We start from the raw sequence: 12757 nt of genomic DNA, 5'->3' as shown, positions 1-12757 counted from the left end.
GCTGCCTGCAAAGCTGAACTAAGCAAAGCAAGATGGCAGAAATGTGAGGCACAGGTTCAAGGTGTGATGCGCCCTCCCACAGCTTTTGGCTGAAGGTCATCCCCTCTGGCCAAGCTTGGCTTCCTGGGGAGAATAACCAGCTGCACTGCAGGCAGGAGCAGATGTGGAGCCCAGACAGGCTCTGCAGCCCTGATGTTTCTATCCCTTTCCCAAGCTCACGCTTCATTAGTGAAGTAGCTGTTCTTGGTGCCTGGAGAAGAGCCCATGCCAGCAGCACACGTGATGTGGACCATACAGTCTGTGAAGCAGTGACATCCCATGGCCTGGCCCCTCTCCTGCTCCATTTCCCTGCCTGCCTCAGTTTCCAGCCATCTGTACTGGTGTCTGACAATGTCAAAGCTAATTCCCCCTGTAATGCAATGCAACGTTTTCCTATCTACTCCCCACAATCTTGCCCCTTGTTTCCACTGCACTTCCTTGCCCCATTCAACTGCACATTGCAGTTGAAGTATTAAGATACTTCACATTCCTGTTTTCCAAAGTGGGAGCCATGCATAAGCCCTGTGCAGAGGCACAGCCAGGAAGAGGCAGCTACGGCTCAGGTACAAACCTGCAAGGGTGCACAGGGGGTGCTGTGTTCATGTAGGTCCTATGCAACATGTATATCCCATTCCTTTCTTCTCCTCTTCCATGTCTGGGGCTGCAGAGCCCCAGAAAGACCTTCTGCTTGGTATCAGTTTCTGCTTGAGGCTCTTCCAGCTCATTCAGGTCAGGAGCAGAAGTCTGAGGCAGTGGCACTAGAAAAACAAGGTAGACACATGTATTCACCCATTATTCCTTCCCCTTGCATAGAAACACATACGGGCACATCCCAAGCCCATGCCAGCCTGGCCCTGGCTACTTATCTCTCTTGGGTTATCAGTATCTGCCTCCTGGATTGCTCTCTGGGAGAGGAGAAAGGGATGGGACTGGAAGAAGGTTTCACTGCCAGGGAATATAACCCCCCAGCCAGCCCCCCTCAGAGCCAGCTTTATCATTGCTGGGACCATTAATGAAATGTTTTTGGCAGTGACCCTGTGATGCGGCGGGGGCTTGAAAGTGAGAGGGAAATGTCAAACTCCGCTGTAGCAAAATCACCGCCTTGGAAAAAAAAAGAAAAGAAAAAAAGCAAAGCAAAGCAAGAAGTAATATATCTTGATCCCTTTTCCCCCATAAAACCCTGGGAGGCTGGTGGAAGGAGCGGAAAGACTGAGCTAAGCCTGCAGGAAATTAAACATGAAATGAAAACAAGCTCAAGTTATTCAATTCTCTCATCCTAGGCTCCAATTTCCCATTCCAGGCCACTGATAAAATGGTGTCCAGTTTCAGCACTCAAGGATGAATTCTGGCTCTGTTCTTGTAGTCTGAAAAGCAAAGGGCTGGTGGCCATCTCTGGCAAGAGGGGAGATGGCCTGGCCTTTGATGGAGGGATGGGATTCCGAACACAGACAGATGGAGGCTGAGCAAAGAGAGGGTAGCAGGGTGAGAGGACAGTAATGGGGAGAATGGATGCTGTGAGGCTGCCAGAAGAGAGCAAAAACACAAGAGACTTGAACGTGGTGGGTAGGTCTTACCTGCAGTGAGGGATGCTGAGCACCAGGCATGAGCACAACCCCACAGCTGCCACCAGCCCACCACCACATGTGCAGATGTCAGCCTCACCCACCACTGCCATGGTGGGGGTAGGAGAGAGGGGAAAACACCTTTTTCTTTAACTTGGAGGAATGACAAATCAGTGATGCAGCCCCCAACTATCCAGAAATGGTCAGTGGCCTAGGTTAAGTCCCAACAGGGCCCATCCACCTGTGCCCTGTGCAGGGCACATGGGGCTTGGTGGCAGGGCCAGAGTGGCATTGCCCACTGGGTGCAAGGGAAGAAGCAGCAAGAGAGTGAGCAGGAGCCTCCTTGCTTTTTCTCAGGCCACTTCAGGCCTCTCCAGCCCCAACAACACATCAGCTGTGCTTGCATATGGATTTAGGTACCAGCATATGGCTGAATGTTGATGGAGACATGAAACATTCTCTGTTCCTTCGATTTTTACAGGGCTGATTTGGTACATCAGGGCTTACCAAAGCATTGTCTGCAGGAGTCAGATACATGACATTACCATACACTCCTACTGTAATTGTTAACACTGAGATTCAGCCCACAGCGACTCCTGGCCCCTGCACAAAGTAGCCCATCCTGACCCCAGAGGAATGCTGCACTAGCCACTGCAGCCTCCAATGTCACATTCCCATCCCACAACAGTCGCTCTTGACAAGGAGTGACAGGCAATGAAAGGAAAATGAACTTCTGTTTGGGTTTAGATTTGCTTTTTAAAAGCAGGTGTCTTCTAAGACTGTGGAAATACTAAGGATTAGTTGGGGTTTTTTGCTGACATTTTCACATTATACATTGACATGCCTGTCTTGTTTTCCCCGGAGCACTGTGGAGGTCTGGAGAAACCCAACTGCAAGATACTAAGAAGCCTATAAGGATTTGGACCAGAGGAGAAAGGAGAACTTTAAAAAGCAGTCCAAACCTTGCCACAAGTGCTTGAGAGCTCCCTGTCAGCTCCCTGTGTGACACCAACACTTGGACTGAAGACACTCTTCTTCTTCAGCCTAAAGCGATGACTTGCCATATCCTCCCAGCCCACTAGCCACATGGCAATTTGGGAACTGCCAGTTTAAATCACTCTGCTCTGTTCAATCCAATGCATAAATGTGTTAGAGCAGAGGCTGAGACCTCACTCTGCTTTGTCAAGGCAGCTGTTGTGCTGTCCTGGGAAGAAGAGGGCACAAACCCTGCACTGATGGCTTGGAAGGTCACACTGCAGAGCCACACACTGCTCCCAAGTCCCAGGTGGGATGCTCAGGCAGGCAAGGAAGCCTTCAGCACACAGGGAATGGCCACGTATGCCTGGCATATGTTCATCCCAGCCTCATGCAGAGCCAGCACTCTGCTCCCTACCTGTTCTCCACCCCGCTGTGCACAGCGGGGCCTCCTCCGCCCGAGGAGGAACCAGGTCACCACTGCTAACTTTGAATCTGCAGATCAAAGCAGTGTGATCCAGGCCAGCCCTGGGACTGGCCTGCAGCTGGGCTGGAGTGGCTGTGCCAAGAAGAGGTAGAAGAAAAACAGACAGATGCCTGAGGCATCAAACCTGCTCCAGTAGGACACTCTGCATGTGCAGCGTGTGCACAGCTGGGATAACGTTAGGATGCTTCTCCTGATGCTTTTTACTCCTACTGAAAACTCTCACAGGGTTTTTGATTTGGGATAGGGCGTTGATAGCAGGTCGCTGCTTTGTCCAGCTTATGGATGTCCCACACCAGTGGCATTGCCATGGCCATGGGGCCGGGCACTAAGCCCTATGCTATCCACAGCCCACATGTGGAGCACATGCCTGGCAGCTGCATCATCGGCTCCCTGTCCCAACACAGAACACAGACCCTCAGCTGCCCACTCATACCACAGCCCTGGCTGCGAGAGACCAGCACGAGGCTGCCTGTGTGGTGGAAGGCAGAAACTAAAGCAGGAGAGCCTGAAACAACTCTTCCAGCACAAGCAGAAGGTCAGCTCAGACCAGAAGCCTAAACCTCTTATCCCTCCCTGTGGCAGCTTCTGGCTGCATTGATTCAGGCTGCAGGTGCCACAGCTCTCCTGCTTCTGCAAAAATTGTCCTGCCATCCCACCCTGTGCCAAGCAGCTGGCTTTTCCTGCTATCCTCCGAAGACACGAGCTTCCTACCTGGCGTCTGCTTTCCCCAGGTGCCTGGCAGGCAGCAAAGCTGCCCCACGGCCAGGCGTGGGAAGGGCCAAGCTGCTTGTCAGCAATACCCCCTCTGGTCCCCCGCAGCGAGTCACCGTGTAAAACTCGAAGCAGAGCTGAGAGGCTCTAGCAGTGCTCCTTTCATGCACTGGCGTGACCTGCACAACCCAGCCCCTGGTGATCACCCTCATCTCTCAGTGCCTTCAAAGCAGCTCTTGATTGATGTGTTACCCTGACTCACGAGCTTCAAGAGGCTTTGAAGACACTGGGCCAGGCTCTGATCTCTCTTAGGTTGATGCAAATCAGGAGCAGTGGTGCTGACAACAGTGCAATAATCCACACTGATGTCAAGCCAGTAAAAATAAGAGCAGAAACAGAGTTTTGGTCTTTGCCTTGAAGGGATCTGAGCAGCCCTGTGAAGCAAAGAGTAGCAAACCCTGCAAAGAAAACTCAGTGTAAACCAAAGGATGCTATAGAAGGGCACCTGTCCTTTCCTGCAGCTAAGGAGGGAAGGAGTGCTCAGCTTTGTATTTCTTGTTGCGGTTAAGAAAAATGAGAGAGTTGGTGAGAAATGCAAGCCGCAGACAACGGCATCACCATAGCCAGGATCAGTCTTAGGGAAAGCCCCATCACTGCAGTTTTCAGCCTGGCAGCAGCACACACGGAATACATTCACACTTCTCGTCTGAGACTGGCTGACAGCAGGGGAGCCGCAGGCAGAGCCTGGGTAACACAGATTTAGGGGTGAGAGGAAGATGGGCTATCCCAGGGCAAATCAGGCTGTGGGAGGCAAGAGCTGGGAATGACGCCAGAGGGGTTGTGCACCAGAAGATGGGCAACCCCTTTTGCTTGGAGTGCTCCCTTTCTAGGAGCACAGGCTGGCCCCAGACCCTCAGGAGAAGCAGGGAAGGACTGTCCCTCTCCTGCAGAGCACCTGTGTGGAGCAGTGCCCTTCTGTGTGCCATACAAAACCACCCACCTGGTGAGGCCCTGCCCTCTGGTGGGCTCTTCAGGGCTGCCGGGCTACCAGCCACTGCCGGGCTCCGCTTGCTCACAGCCCTGCTGTCGCCTCTCCCCAGGTGTGGTTTCAGAACCGGCGAGCAAAGTGGCGCAAGCGGGAGCGGTTCGGTCAGATGCAGCAGGTCCGGACCCACTTCTCCACCGCCTATGAGCTGCCTCTGCTCACCCGTGCTGAGAACTACGCCCAGGTGAGTGCATTCCCCTGCCTGGGCACAGTGCTTGCTGGACACGCTGCTTCTGCTCTCAGTCCTCCCCAAGCCGTGCTTCACTTCTCAGGTACATCCACCTGCCCTTAGGCAAGGCTGCAAGGACGCTGGGGCTACACTGTCTGGCACTGAAGGGCTGGCAGTTTTCAGTCAGGTGTCCTGCTTGTCTCCCTCATGCCCTGGCCCAGAGGACGTCTTTAAAACAGGTACCAAGCCCAGCACTGTGTGACACAGAGCAGCACCCTTGGGCAGAGGTCATCCTGCTCAGCACTATCACATGTGCTGCTGCCCACTAACTTTCCACTGGTTTGAAAAAGATCCAAAAGACTAATTCATGCCTGAAGAATAGCAGATCCCAGGCTTCCTGTTACCATGTCTGGTTTCCATGCCCCTTGGACATGGTGGTTGGATAAAAGCACTTTTCCCCTGGCAAATTCCCATAGCCAGTGATGGGCTGTGGTACACACAGCACACTTGGTGACATCTGGGGATGCTTCCCAAGAGAGTTGTAGATTTATGCTCCAAGGGAAGGGAGGGAGCAGCCTTGTTGGGGTACCTAAGGCTGCTTTTGTGTCCTATTGAAACCGTTCCTTCCCTGACCCTGGAAGCAAGTCACAGGGCTGCATCCCCTCCTTAGCTTCCTGTCTTGGAAAACCTGTCAGCACAATAGCCTCCTAAACATTGGGTCAGCCCCAGTTTCACAACACTTCAGATTATGCCAGGCAGACTGAGGTTTGCTAGCTCCAGGGCTAGGCTATGCCCCAGAAAGCACTCCCTCTATCCTCCACTCCTCTTCCCACCACCCAGAATTGGCTCGAGGGCGCAATTCTGCAGGCATGATGCTCTGAACCTGACTGTCCTCACAGATCTGCTGGAAGTCCTCCCTCCCTGGCACCCTGTCCGTCTCCACAGCTGCCTCCCCAGCCAGCGCTGTACCAAAGCTACCCCGCAGCCAAGCTGGGAGTGTTTGACCTCTCTCCTGCTTGGCGTCTCCCATAAACTGAACAAGAAACCCTTTTGAAACAGCTGAGATGCCAAAGCAGCTTTTCAAGCAGAGAACACTCTCAGCAGCCTTTTCAGCATGTCCTTCTCTTGCCTTTGTAACTTACACTGCTCTCTCCCTCAATACTGCCCTCCTCTCCCAGCACAAAAGATCAAAAATTTGAAAAGCAATTTGCAGGAGGTAAGAGATCAGGGAGGGCCCAAGGGTGAGCAGTGCAAAGGGGCAGTGGGATGAAGGGCCCTTTGCTCTCTTGCTCCAGCCAGCTGCTCACGTCCTCCCTGCTTTCATCCTGCATGTCCACATCCCCTGCTGCAGCACACCTATTCCCACTGCCAAATACTGAGTCCTCCACCCTTCTTCTACACTGTCATTTTATGAGTGACACGGCAGGGTCCCAGATGGTCCCTCGAGGTGGCCCTGCAGGGCTCTGCTCTGCAGCAAGGTGGGTGATGCTGCCTCGATGGGCACTGCTGGGTCAGAGGGGCAATGAAGCCGCCTGTGCTGGGGGCTGTGGGCAGCTCAGCTCCGGCAGGCACGTCTGTGTGGTACAATATTGCCCTTGCTAGGGAAAGATGCCCTGAGCTGGAGAAGGAAGGTGGATGAGCAGCCTCACAGCACTGCTTTCTTCCTGATCCCTCTGTAATGAGTAGGACAACAGAAACACCATGGATGACACAAAGTTTCCTGCGCTGAGAAAACTGCTCATAGTATTAAAAAAGTAAGAGAAGTGTCTGGGAGAGGAATAAATAAACAGATGCTGTGGCAGAGAAGGAGCACAATCCTGCTCCCTGTGAGTAATCCTGCTGCACTCCCTGCCCCTGCCCAGGCTGGCATGCAGGTTTTGGAGTGGATTTGCAGAATGAAGCAGGGCAGGGGCCAGCAGACTGCACGTCCCTCCACTAGGCTGCCCTGCCAGGCCGGGGCTGGACACGCTCCATTCCCCCAGGTATCCTTCATGGGACAACCCTGACGCTTCTTTTCCCACCCCCAGATCCAGAACCCCTCGTGGATTGGTAACAACGGAGCCGCCTCCCCGGTGCCAGCCTGCGTCGTGCCCTGCGAGTCGGTGCCGTCCTGCATGTCCCCCCATGCTCACCCCCACGCTGCCGGCGGTGTCTCCGAGTTCCTCGGGGTCTCGGGGCCCGGCAGCCACGTGGGACAGACTCACATGGGCGGCCTCTTCGGCACGGCCGGCATGAGCCCCAGCCTCAATGGCTACGAGCTGAACAGCGAGCCGGACCGCAAGACCTCCAGCATCGCTGCCCTGAGGATGAAGGCGAAGGAGCACAGCGCCGCCATCTCCTGGGCCACATGACAGGGCTGCGGCCCAGTGCCCGCCAGACACGCGGGGACAGCCCGCAACACCCATCCGCTTGGACTCCGGACAGCCTCCTCGGGGATGTGAATGCAGCACTTTTAGCTACCCTAGGCATATAAAGTACATATGTTAATGTAAGTGGAGTGTTTCCAGCATGAACGTGGCAGCTCCCGGCTTCCTGGCATCGGGCAGGGAGAGGGAGGCTGTGGAGCAGCACCTCTTCCATCAAGATCTGGGATGGGATGCATCCCTTCTCACTGCCACCTCCCCAATAACCTGGGCATTTTTTCTTCCCGCTATTTTTTCTGACACCAGACCTGCCTTTCCAGAGGGCAAGAGCCCACTGGCCTTTCAGCAGCTTCTCCCATGCCACCACCCACCCACCCACACATATTCTGCCCTGGGCAGGGGTCTGGATGGGGACTCTGGCACCAGCAAAGAGACTCTCACACTGCCAACATCATTTTAGCAGGACCTACAACTTCCCACAGCTGCATGGGGAACAGGGCTGGGAAGATAACTAAAGCTAGAAAAAAGGCAACATTAGCCCACCTCCTTCTACCCCGCTCCCTGTCCATCTCGTACTCTGAGATGAAGCACGGAGTTGTAGAGGCCTGTGAAGGGGCTGCCCCTCTGCCCACCATGGCACGGTGTTATCACCCTGAGAGTCTTGGCCAACCCTTTGGTGACCCAGATGGAGATACACCCCAGCAAACAAAAGCTTCCCAGCATGGCTCAATACCCCAGGGAGTGCCTGGACTTTGCTTTCCCTGGTCGTGGTCTATGTTGAGGCTCACAAGCGTGATGGTACAGGAAGAGATTTCCTCTGTCTTTCACTGGGTTGGGAATTATTAATTTCAATTTACAGACAGCAGCTCTGGCAGGGAAGCACAATTGCTATGTAAATTTGCAAGTCCCCAAAAAGACTGCTCTAAGAAAGAGCTCAAGTGCTAGCACACAGCCACAGTGGCACAAGTTCACCAAATTCCTCATACACCTCATCCTGGAGTCAGACGTGCCATAAAAGGCACATTCCTCATACACCTCAGCCCTCCACCCCAGTGCCCTGTTGCACACAATGGCTGTGGGCATCTCTGCACCAGGGACAGCAAAGGGAACAGGCCGGGAAGGGGCTCAAGGGAGGACAGGTGATGCTGCCCCATCTCCAGCCACCTCAGATCCTTTTCACTTTGCAGAGGAAGTAAAAGAGACCAGAACTTCTCTGGTTTGTGTGAGCCAACATGCCTCTCCGCTTTTCCCTCTCAGTGCTCTTACCTTCACAGAGCTGTTAAGTAAGATCTTCTTTGCAAGGCTAAACATTTTACAAGTTGTTCAATGATCATAGTGCGTGGAATAATTTTGGAACATCCTTTTACCCCACTGAAATACTGCCAAGGAGAAGCTGAAAGTCAGCTGTGCACTACCACTCACACAGTGTGGCTCTGCAAGCTGGCTTGAGCTGGAGTAGACATCTCCAAGATTTGCAAGGGAATTATAGGATACTACTCTCACAAAAAGTGGTTTGTCACTCTGCCCTCTTTCCTCATGCTCAGTGTTAGGGGATCTTGGAGTTTAAGGTCCAGGAATATCTAGTGGTCTTGGAAAAAGTTCCAAATAAGCTACAACCAAATGTCAGGCTTCAGGTTAATGAGCCATACAAGTATTTCCATAGTGCCTAGACTGTCAATACACTACCTTAATGATACACTATTGCTAGGTCAAAAGTAATATATTTACTGGAATAAGAAAACACCAGTAGTACTGCTTTTTTTCTCTCCTCAGAAAAGCTCAGAGATACCTTTCCTGCTCTGCACAGGGAGCCAGCATACGTTTCACCACACTATCTGCATAACCAGGGCCTCTCCCATCACAAGCAGCCAGGATTTACATCCCAGCCTAAACATTCAGCTGTGGCCTCGGGCATGGTGTCTTAGATGCTGAAAGTGTTGCTGATCATTGAACCAGGCAGGATCATACTGCATACTTTTGGAGGCATATACATCCTCACTGGGTACCCCAGAAAGTCACTGAGCTTCCCAACCGCCCAGGGACTAGTGGCAGGAGACAATTTGTCCATCAGATTTGTGCAGGCAGCGGAGCACAGCGTTGAGAGCCTTTTCCCAGGTACACTGGGGATCTTGATGCTTCCCACTGTCAGCAGGCAATCAGTGGAGGGCTGCTGCCTGAACAGTCCAGTACCCTTGCTGACAAGGCAAATTAGCAACAAGCAGAGCTAAGGAGAGGGCAGTGGGGCAGGCAGGCATATGGGGACAGGTCTCACTTAGCCTGCAAGTTTTGAAGGCAGCTCCAGTGGAGGGCTGTATCTATTCAAGAGCTTAGCTGCATTCCCTACTGAAGTTAAAGGGTAGCTTTTCCTCACAGACTTCCACAGGGCCAGTATTTCATCTGAGCTGTTTAACAGCCCAGAGGATTAAGTGCCGTATCCTTGTCTTGTTAGAGAGAGAGAGGAGAGTCTCCTGGCAGCAGACTTGGCATTTAGAGAAGCTTGGCCCCCACTTTCTCTCACCTTAAAATTCATCTGGAAAGCACATGTTGGACTCAGTCTAATTTAGACACCACTGCGCGTGCCCAGCCCTCAGCCTGCCTGAAAACACCACGAGGCAAGGGGAATGTTGTTCCCTGGACCCCCTTCTGCAGGGCTCCCTTCCCACCTCCAGCTGCAGGCAGCCCCACTGCTCATCGGGCTCTGCCTCACCTCTCTGGGTGCTGCTGCCATTCTGGCACAGTCCCTTGCACCCACACTTCTGGGTAATGCTGGAAGGTGTGCCCCTCCCAAATCTTCAAAAGCAGTTGTTCTGGTAGTTTTTAAGCTACATGCATCTGTACTTACACATGTTTTAAAAATTAATTTAAAAGGGTTTTTAAAACTAGCTGTAAAATTAACATTAAAAACTGTATAAATATATATATATACTTGTATATATATATGTGTATATATATATATGTATCTTAACCTAGCCAGCCTGCAGCTACTGCATTTCTTAAGGGTCACAGGGTCAGTGCTGTTCTTGCAATCTCACGTTATCATGATGATACCTTTTTTAATTATTATTATTGTTGTTATTTTAATACCTTTCAATTCTATTTATGACTTTCTGCTCTATTTATTTCTTATTTAGTATTTTACTCCTGTCTATACATTGAATCACAATTCCCTGGCTTGGACTTGCCTTCAAAGCTGCAAGCTTTGTCCCCATCCACCACCAAAATGTCTCAGAAGTGTCAGCCATCCCAACACCTGCCATGCCCATGGTGGCATCCTCTGTGGGTGCAGTCCAGGCAACTGGGCTCACCCAGAAGTTCCCTCCAGCCTCACCGAGGTAGCAAAATGTTTCTCCCAGGCAAGTCCTGGCTATGCAGCAGGTATCCTACAAGGTTGCCCATGGCTAGGAACTCCAGAGATGTCCCAGAGCTTTGAGACCAGGAGGATGCAAATAGCAAGAGCGGCGTGGGTTCCTGGCACTGGCTTAAAAGTGGTTGGGTACCACTCGCTGCCAAGTACTCGGAGGCATTTCTTGCCAACAAGCAGTAGTTAGAGCTTTGGTAGCAATTGCAAACCATTGGGGAACCAGGCTTGGGCTTGCTGGGCCCTGCAGGGTCCAGACTCTAAGGGCTGCTGTGCCTCAACAAGCTCCTGGAGAGGGGCCAGGTCAGCCCCCTGGCACGTCACCTACTGCCAGCAGTGCCACCCACCTGCATTCCCATCAGGCTCTCCAGCCAGGCTCCAGCTGCCTCCTCCAGAATATCCTACCCAGTTCAGTTCCCACTGCCCCAGCACCCACCTGGGTAGAGCCTACAGGGAGGAAGACCAAGATAGCAAAATAAAAAGAGAACCACTCTCCCTTTCCTCTAAAGCCTGTGGCAGAGTGTGAGGGAGCATCCATCCCTGCTGGAATGTGCATCCCTGCCAGATGGCGTGTACTTCCAGGACCATGCCTGGCCTGAGCCATCAGCATGGGCAGGGTGTCGGGGAAAGGCCACAGGCAGTGACAGTGTGTCACAGGTGAGGTCACAGAGCTGCAGCACACATGGCTTCACCTGCCCCATCAGCATCACCAGCCCGGGCCAGGAGTACCCCGTGTGCTGCCAGCAGGGCTGCCTGCTGGTTTCCTCCTGCAGTGGAGGTGTTTTGGGGTGGGGAGGCGCATCCCCCTGATTCCCAGAGTACACTCAGACTGGGCAGCACATTGTAAAACACTCTCCAAACAAACTAAAGCAAAAAGGTAGTTTTTTGGAAAAGGATTGAAAAATAATCAAGCAGAGGCAGAGCCCCGTGTTTATTTTGCTGCTCTGACTGACACAGCAAAAAGCAAACAGACCGAGGGAGAAATTAAACCCAAATGGGAAGGGGGTGGAATAAGATGGAAAGCCATTCAGCCCTTTGCAGTTTCCCAAAGGGAGCTGGGAGGAGGCGAGGGAGAGGCCTTACACCCCCTTAACTCTTTGCTGGTTACTTGGTTCTCCACTCCCCCCACATAGCTAGGTAGGTAGGTAGAGCTAGGACTTTTATACTACTGATTTTGAAGGACAGTTTTCAATGTATAATAATATATCGGTTTAGGTGTGCAGTGCTTGAAAGAGAGACTGGGAGAAAGGAAGAAAACAAACCTCAATCAATATTATTGGTTTTTTGTTGTAAAATATTGTAACCTTGTATAAATGCTACCTTTTTTTTTTTTTCTCTTTAGCTTCACGGCCTGGGGTAGAACATATAAAAAAACAAAAAAGATTTTAAAATGTTCAGGAAAAAAAAGAATAAAAAAAATCATTTAAAATGTTGCCACATGAGGTTTGTGCCATGCAATGTTATTGCCTATGCAACCATGTATTACCAGTTCATTACAGTGGAATATTAAAAAAGAACAAACAGTCTTGCAGCTTGATTATTTTTAACTTTTTTGAAGTAAGTTATTGCACTTGCAGCTTTTTTTTTTTTTTGGAGGTGAAGGGCTGGGATTTCCACTCACCAATTTTTATTTTTCCAGGTTTTGAAAGGAGTGGCATCATTGGGAAAGTCCCTGCTTCCCAGCCACCCTGGCCAAGGGGGCACAAACACTGTTGTTGTTTTGGTTTGCAATAAACTCCTTCTCTTCTCTCCTCTCAACTGCAATCTGGCTGGTTTGTTCCTGACTCATGACAGATGAAATGTGATCAGAGGGGCCTCCAAAATCTCACGTTAATTGAAGCTGGCAAAAAATACTAACAGTGCCCTTTTGAACTGCTGACGCAGTCCAGAATGGATTAGCCGGGGGTAGATTAACAACAGGTGGCAGCTCGCGGGCTGCTGCCTCTGCCGGTACAAAGAGCTGGTTTAGAGCCAGCGGCGGGCACAGGAGCGTCCTGCCAGCGCTCCCGGATAACGGGGCTGCGCTGCCTCCGTGAGCGTGTCCGGCA

At 51.8% G+C, this 12757-nt stretch overlaps 1 protein-coding gene across 1 annotated transcript in view; it reads left to right on the top strand.

Annotated features, from left to right (window-relative positions):
* ALX4 (ALX homeobox 4) overlaps positions 1-12234 on the top strand; it is a 43371-nt gene extending 31137 nt beyond the window's left edge. The window contains exons 3-4 of the mRNA XM_014873524.2: positions 4875-5003; positions 7016-12234. Coding sequence (XP_014729010.2) covers positions 4875-5003; positions 7016-7339 — 453 coding nt within the window. The 3' untranslated portion in view covers positions 7340-12234. The remainder of the gene's footprint in view (positions 1-4874; positions 5004-7015) is intronic.
* Positions 12235-12757: the final 523 nt, after the last annotated feature.

This window comes from Sturnus vulgaris, chromosome 6 (assembly GCF_052056855.1).
Source record: "Sturnus vulgaris isolate bStuVul1 chromosome 6, bStuVul1.hap1, whole genome shotgun sequence".
NCBI classification, from domain to species: domain Eukaryota; kingdom Metazoa; phylum Chordata; class Aves; order Passeriformes; family Sturnidae; genus Sturnus; species Sturnus vulgaris.
The sequence above is the reverse complement of the archived record's forward strand: the minus strand, read 5'-3'. Positions and strand labels throughout refer to the sequence as shown.